The 8,164-nt window shown below is 42.9% G+C and overlaps 1 protein-coding gene across 2 annotated transcripts; it reads left to right on the forward strand.

The window, feature by feature from the left end:
- Positions 1–370: 370 nt before the first annotated feature.
- On the forward strand, positions 371–4,495 carry LOC310993693 (uncharacterized protein). Of its 2 annotated transcripts, XM_083982125.1 has the most exons (3): positions 371–656; positions 1,767–2,414; positions 2,529–4,495. In XM_083982125.1, exons 2-3 carry the CDS (start codon positions 1,773–1,775, stop codon positions 3,537–3,539), a joined length of 1,653 nt encoding a protein of 550 aa, XP_083838251.1. In that variant the 5' UTR covers positions 371–656; positions 1,767–1,772; the 3' UTR covers positions 3,540–4,495. The 2 variants fall into 2 exon arrangements, with proteins under 2 accessions (XP_083838251.1, XP_083838250.1); XM_083982124.1 differs by having other exon boundaries at positions 1,767–4,495.
- The last annotated feature ends 3,669 nt before the right edge of the window (positions 4,496–8,164 follow it).

An 8,164-nucleotide genomic window follows, 5' to 3' on the forward strand; every position in this document is an offset into this window, starting at 1 on the left:
GACTGTCGTTGTGGATCATAAAGTTCATTGTAACACTTAACCCTTCTGTGAGAGCAAAACGGAGACTAGTGTGCAAACTCTTCAACTCTCATAAGCTAGTTCAAGCAATTCTGAGCAAATCCCCGTAGAATCACCACTGTTGTGTGCTTTTGTAATTTACATTTGGTAGTTTTTACCTTTCACTTTCCATGGAGTAGATTTAACCGTAGAATTACTCTGTTTTTGACCGTTTAATATCCAAAATGTTCCTCCTCCCTCTGTGTGGTGTGCTCTTCCCTCCGATTCCCACAGTCGCGCTCGCCTTTACAGACCCATCTGGGCTTCCGTACATGACGGGGCTTTCAGATTTTGGTTTCAGGAAGTAGTTGCAGTCTCACAACAACGGCGAATATCCAACTTCCCTCACCAAATAATGACAAATTTTACCAAATTGCTTCATAAATGTGGCGAGAACACAGGAAACTTTCGTTCATGTTCAACCAGTACGCTGTTTAATCAGAGTTTACAACCGGGAGAGTCGGGACTTTTTCTCGCTCCTTTTCGACCACCTTGCTAACGTTTGTAGCAGGGTATCAAGTTAGCCAGAACAGCTAATGTGACTAACTTCAACTGGATCAAGAATAACAACAAATCTACACGAGTGTCCATACACAGAGGTGGGTGAACAAGATGATTGCTAGTTGCGTGTGTGCTGTGCTGAGTGTGAGATTTTCTGTAATACCTGAGAGGGAGATTTGACATGAAGTAAGACCTGGTTTCCATTAACCTGTGAATAAAGAAATCAAAGTCACTTCTTTGAAAAGATGATTTCAGATAGGCACCACTGTTAAAGAAAAAAAAAAGGCTGTATTGAATTGTTTGATGAATAACGTTATATCGTTTAATCATGCTTTACAGATCAGATCAACCTTCCCTGGATGAAACTTTATTTTATTCATCAGGGAAACTTCTCTAATGGGCTGTCCACAGTTTATCCATGAAAAGCCTGAAGAACACCTATGCAAATCATCCATTTTATTAGCATTTACAACTGCAGATTGAATAGATGGTGGGGACACCTTGAAATGATTTTCCTCAGACTGACCTTTGCAGGGACTTGACTTTAAGGGCAACTGGTCTAATAGTCTATTGGAGCCAGGGTTTCACAAGTTAATTGAGCTTAATCCTAAAATTAAAAAAGTAATGAATGTCATGTTTACAATATTCAACAAACTGTTAGCCCAGAAGTAGTGCATAATATCTTTACCTTTTTGAAGAAGCAAGGAACAATCATCCATTTAAATCATCAGTGACTCCCCTGTCAGTATGTTGATACCCCCAGCAGGGTTACATCTAATGAGTTACTGATATTTAACATGGCATGTAATAATATGTATATTCTGTATATAATAATTATTCTTCTCTTTTGTCATATACAATATTTTTGCTTTTTGCTTGATGACAGAAGAAATCAACCATTCTAAAATTTCTAAAACATTGGGTTTTAGAAATGAATCACAGGGATATTGTTGCTGTATCTTTTTTTTTTTTTACAGACTGAAAAACTAAACAGTTAATCAAGAAAATAATCAATATGACCTGATAATAATAGTAATAATTAGTTGTCCATTCATTAACAGATGAGAACATATTCTTATCTTAAAGTTGTATTAGTGTCAGTGAAAAACACCTCGAGTCATAGTTACTCAAAAGTGGTCAGTTCACTACTCTGCTGCTGTAATACCTGGTTAATATTTTAACCTTTTTTTTTCATTGTGTACACACAGGACAGGATGCCACGCTTGCAGTCCGGCGTGTGGAAGCATTTCACCCCAGCCATCAAAGATGGGAGGGAAACCTTCATGTGCAACTACTGCTCGAGGACGTACACGAAGAACGCCACCAAGATGCAGATGCATTTGGATAAATGCAAGGAGTACCCAGACGGGAGCTCCTCCGCCTCGATCCCTGTTCCCTCCTTCTCCTTCTTACCATCTGCCTCTTCGGGGGGACAGTTTCTCATTGATTCAGTAGATCAGCGCAGCCAAGCGTACGCTGATGAGAGCCTGGCGAGAGCTCTGTACGCCACTTCCTCACCCCTCACCCTCACAGACAATATTTATTGGAAACGATTTTTCAGCGTGCTGCGGCCGGCTTACTGCCCACCCACCAGAGAGGCTTTGGCCTCTCATCTCTTGGACTGTGAGTATGACAGAGTACAGAACCAGGTTCACGAGGCGATAGGGAAAGCAGACTGTGTCAGCATCATCTGCAGCGGCTGGTCCAACATTAAAGAGAACAGAACTATCATCTATACTGTGGCGACTCCCGTGCCTCTCTTCTATAAATGCACAAAAACAAAGGAGCAGATATATTCAAGCATGCACATTGCTGAGGAGCTGAAAAATATCATAAATGAAGTAGGGCCTCAGAAAGTCTTTGCCATTATCACAGATGACACCCCAGAAATGATGGCAGCTTGGGCTCAGGTGGAGGAGGCCTTCCCGCACATATCAGCTATCGGCTGCACAGCCTGCGGCATCCAGAAGCTCTTTGATGATATTGTGGCACAACCGTCTCTCAAGGCGCTGTGCAGGAGAGCAGAGCAGGTGGTCAGGTATGTCAGAGAGCGGAAAGTATTAGCAGACACCTTTAGATGCTGGCAGTCGACAAAGATAAGAAGCCACGCATCCAACGGGACGACGCTGGCTCTGCCTACGAGCTCCGACTGGACCAGCATGCTGAACATGTTCAGCAGCCTCCTGGAAGGTCAGAACTCTCTACAAGAGCTGGCCGTCTCGCCCACGCTGAACGTGGAGGCGTCCATCAGAGCCACTTTACAGGACGCTACGTTTTGGAAAGGGCTGAGCAGCAGCCAGAACCTGCTCTACCTGATCGGAAATTCAGTCGATTACATGAAAAGAGAAGACGCCGTGCTCTCCGGCGTCGTCGACATGTTCAGTCAGTTAAGGTACCACATCGGAGCCTCCCTGCCCGGCTCAGTGCTGCACAGCGGCGAGCAGAAAGCCGTCGTCGCATCTTTAGACAGGTGTCAGGAGTTCTGCGTGAAGCCCATCCACGCTGCGGCGTACATGCTGGATCCGAAGCACGTGGGGCAGCAGACGCTCTCCGGGGAGCAGGTGAACAGCGCTTACTACGTCATATCCAACCTGTCGCACCACCTGAACCTCGACGAGGGCAAGGTGCTCGGCAGCTTCGCCATGTTCTCGGCCAAACAGGGACTGTGGAAGGGAGCCGGGATATGGAGCTCGTGCCAGCACGTGTCTGCGTCCACCTGGTGGAAAGGGCTGTGTTCCTCCGAGCCGCTGTCCGCCGTGGCCTCCGCCATCCTCCAGATCCCTCCGACAACAGGTGCCTGCGAACAGCTGCGGTCGCGCCTCAGCGGCACAAAGGTCCAGGGCGCTGTCTCAGCTGACAGGTTGCAGAAGCTGGTAGCCGTGCAGGTCAATCTCAACCTTTTAGAGCCAGGTGACTCTGAATTTGTGCCACTGGAGAGCGAAGAAGAGAAGAAAGGTTCATTTCACTCAGAGACCCAGTAGAAAGACAACATAGATATGCGGACATTGTTGTGGAGCGGATCAAATGTTTCCCTTACATACTTTCTATCGTCATGGCTGAAATGTTTGTCCCAGTTATGTTGGTGGTGTCTCTGTCAGTCCTTTCTGTGTGCCTCGTGTGTACAACAGGACTGTATGAGTAAATAGAATATTCTCATTTCAGATCATCCAGTTGAAATTTCAATGAACATTCAAAGACACAAAAGAATACACCCCACCTGTAAAGCTGCCTGTAGCTGCTTTTAAGCTATTGTTTTCATGTAAAGATGAAAAAGCAGCAAAACATTGTTTCATTCATCATTCACGCTTCTGACGGTGTCTCTCACTGTGACGTATTTTGCAAAGAGGCCTGTTGAACATGGACATCTTGTGCTGCATCCACAGAGCTGCCGGAAGGCTGAGCCCCATTAACTTAGCTTGACCTCCAAAATCCTTCAGAGCACAAACTACTAACTACTGTTGTTTAACACACATGTTAATTAGAATTTACTACATCTATTGAATTGTTTACTACAGTTTAGCTAGATGGTAATATTGTCAACATATTATCAGTGAGTTATAGTTGACTAATGTGTTTAAACTTGCAACCAGAGTAACATTGGTAACAGTTGCATTACCTTTGAAACAAGCCACAACATAACTGTGGTGCTCTCTGGTACTGAGATAAACTCTATCTCTGTGAGAAGGAAATTTACAAAATAACCAAGTCCACAAATACACACACAGGTTAATAATTAATTGAATTATTAAATGTACGTTCATTAAAATGAAATGAGAATTGTTTGGAGTGAGGCTGAACTGCCTAAGCTGTGACTGCACTGTGCTTACATTCCTCTCTGTGGGAAAATGAAATGCAAAAAGAGACTGAATCTCACACTCACGTGTTTCAACATATACAATTTGTACTCAAGTAGTAAGTTTTCTTTTTATTACAGTTTTCACTAGTATATTTCGACTTTATAATCACATGAAATATTAACAGACTAACAAGAGGTTGAATCTTCTTTCTTTGACAGTTTACATGTTGTAAATAAAAGCGTTGTATTTATTGAAGGTTTTGTCTGTTCTGAGTTTTTACCCCGGGCAAGAAAATAGAAGGTTCTGTATGGCTAAGTTTGGCTCTAGAGAATTTAAGAACGCTACCTTTAGCTTAGCACGAGCCATACAAAAATAAAGCATAAAACATAAGTAAGGCAGTTTCCTTGTTCTGGAGCAGTGATTTCCCAAAAGTCTTGTCATTGTTAAGTTGCCAAGCAACAAGTGGAGACTTCAGGAAACAAAGATTTCCCCACATGACCCGCTGTACAACCGCAACCTGATGTGTTTTAACAATGGACTTTGAACTTTAGAGGTGCTAATAGAAACAGAGCTGCTTCCCACAGTTACCAGTCTTTATGCTGCTCTTTATGCTTTATGCTAAGCTAACTGGCTACTGGCACTTCTGCAGTGCACCTCTTGCCAGAAACATAAAATATAGAGAGTCAAAAACTGTGGCATCCTGTCAATGCACTGGAGCACCGAGTGTGTTTTACTCACTCCAGTTTCTCACTCTCTCTCGCTGCCAGCCTCTGTGCTGTGTTCTGCTGGTGGTTTGTCTCAGGGCGGCCTCAGGGTTCTGAGGGGAGATCTGGGCCTTGTAAATACGAGCGTTATTAATCTTAATAGCAACGAGCCAGGACGGCTCTGGAGGTGTCTCTGCCTCGAAGGCAGCAGACCTGCCGTAAATCTTAGACCGTTTTCTCCAACACATCACTCAGTAAATCTATCACTACATATACTGTACGTCCTCCCTTCCTCTGTCTCACAGTGGCTTCACTGTACTGCCTGTTGTCTGTTTTTCAAAGGGGGGTTTTGAGGCACTGACAACAGATGTGTGGGCAATAATTAGAGCAATGGCATATATCATTTTACAGCTGCAGATTCTCATGATGGTCTGTGCCGTTTCTGACAGATGGCAGTGCATTGACTTTGTGTGATTTAGCCATAGCAGGCAGAATGCATGAAATCACAGTTCTCTCAAGTTGTCATTTCATCCTCATTTCATCATTCAAACCAGCTTCAAGGTCCTATGAGTGTTTAACAATGTCACAGAATAATCGAAACAACACAGAAAATTCAGAACAATATTTTGTAACTACATGCTCAAACATCTGGTGTTATTTATATATATATATATATATATATATATATATATATATATATATATATATATTTTTTTCCCCCCCTTTTTTTATTGTCAACACATCCCATGAAACCCATCCCCAGTGGCATTCAGCCTCAAGCCCAGTAAATCCTACTAAAGACATAAATATTTAAAGGGATAGTTCACCCTAGAATGATATTTCGCTCATTATCTACTCACCCTCATGTTGACTAAGGGCTGGAAGAAGTTTCGGAGCCCACCGTCCCTTCTCTGAGTTACAGGGGGTCTTAGCGTAGCAGTGCATTTCAATGCCACGGTAGCAAAGGGACACCAGAGCTCTTCGTAAAAAAACACACACAAAAAAACATCCAAATACCTCCATGATGCTCGTATGTAATGTCCGTCTTGTGCTGAAGCCCGAAATTGCGTAATTGTCCCGAAAAAAATTAAATAAGTCCACATTCCAAGCATGTTTGTAGCATTAGCTCCCAGTGTTGTTGTCCGGTCTTCCGCTGCCAGCGCGCATGCGCAATGTTCGCACTGAGACTCGAGTCGGTCTCAGTGCTCTCATGTGCTCTTGCGCATGCGCGCTGGCAGCGGAAGACCGGACAACAACACTGGGAGCTAATGCTACAAACAAGCTTAAAATATAGACTTATTTAATTTTTTTCGGGACAATTACGCAATTTCGGGCTTCAGCACAAGACGGACATTACATACGAGCATCATGGAGGTATTTGGATGTTTTTTTGTGTGTGTTTTTTTACGAAGAGCTCTGGTGTCCCTTTGCTACCGTGGCATTGAAATGCACTGCTACGCTAAGACCCCCTGTAACTCAGAGAAGGGACGGTGGGCTCCGAAACTTCTTCCAGCCCTTAGTCAACATGAGGGTGAGTAGATAATGAGCGAAATATCATTCTAGGGTGAACTATCCCTTTAAAAACAGTTGTATCAGATCAAGAGTTTTTTTTTTTTTTTTTTTAAAGCATAACTCACTTTTTAAAACAAGAGAAAGATAGGACATCTCACAGAAAGAATTAACAGTTACAAGCTTTACAGCGAGCAGTTAAAGCAGAATAAGCAATCCGGTCGTTTTGGCTAACTTTCTGTCAGCCGATGGAGTTAGCAGTCCCCGCCCTCGTCCCTACGTCACCACATTCACGCGCATCCCTTGGCTGCACACACAGAGAGGACCGCTCCTTTATGCCGTTCTCTCTCCTCATTGGATCAAGGTTGTAGGATACAAGGAAAGTTTTCTCCCCGGCTTACAGCAGAGCAGAGTGACTGACAGACCCGTGTTTCGGACCAAACACTCTGTAGAAGTGATTGCTGTCGGAAGATATAACTATTTAAGACTTATATTAACTCTCTCCCTCGTCAGTGTCAACGTTGCCCACTCAAGTATATATCAAAAACCAATTAAAAATGTATCCTGATGATGGCACAAGATGGAAATTAAGAGTTAGGGTACTGCAGTTCATCCTGAAGGGAACATGTGTCAAAATGGTGGACTGACTAACAACAGACCACAAAGTGACTGAAAAGAGGCAAATAGGGAGAGTGAAGACCAGTCTCTCTACGATTGGAGAGATCCCAATCATCAAGTTTTATCTCTCTGTGTGTGTTGTCATAAAAAACAGTGGCATGACATTATGAGGTTACATTTGGTGCAAAGATTCAAGATTCAGGATGTTTATTGTCATACAGTATACACAGATGTTAAAAACCATGCAATGAAATTCTTACTGTACTTGCATTGCCTGCCTTCACATTACAAAAAGATAGTAAGAAAGGAGTAAGAAATAAATAAAAGAAACAAAAAAAAAAGTTTACCTAACAAGTGTACAATGAATCAAGTCAATCCACTGTTACCTCCCTGACATGACAATAACTAATCCTCACTATTGAAAGTGCAAAGAGCCAGTGGCTTCATCCTCTCCTTGCAACACAAATGCATACACACTTAAGGCCACTGCACTCCTGTAAACAAAGGTTTTATTCCACATACTGATGTACTGTAGATCTAAACGCAGATGAGAAAAAATGAAAAGTCTTAGCATGGGTTCAATACACTATTGAAGAAACTCTCACACAACAGTATTAGCCACACACATAGGCCCAAGAATCATAGAGGGTGGTCTGGCAATTATAGCCAACAATGGAAAATATTGTCCTTTCCTTAGAAAATTGTGATTGGGATACTGATTAAGTTGTCTGAATTCCCTATTTAAGTCTCTATACAGCACATTAACCACCAAGTCTCTGGACACCATGAGAGCTGTCTGTCTCAAAGGCAGAGGGGCACCGTGATGCGTGTAGTTCTGGGATGAACATCACTGTGCTCGGTGAGGAACATAGTACAGTCCAGTAATTAATGTCAGATGAGATTGGGTGTAATTTTGTAATCTAATCAGGTCCACGAAGTATAGCTGCTCTAACAGCTGGTGCCAATCCAACTGTAACT

Source organism: Trachurus trachurus (genome assembly GCF_905171665.1).
Source record: "Trachurus trachurus genome assembly, chromosome: 11".
In the NCBI taxonomy this organism is placed as follows: domain Eukaryota; kingdom Metazoa; phylum Chordata; class Actinopteri; order Carangiformes; family Carangidae; genus Trachurus; species Trachurus trachurus.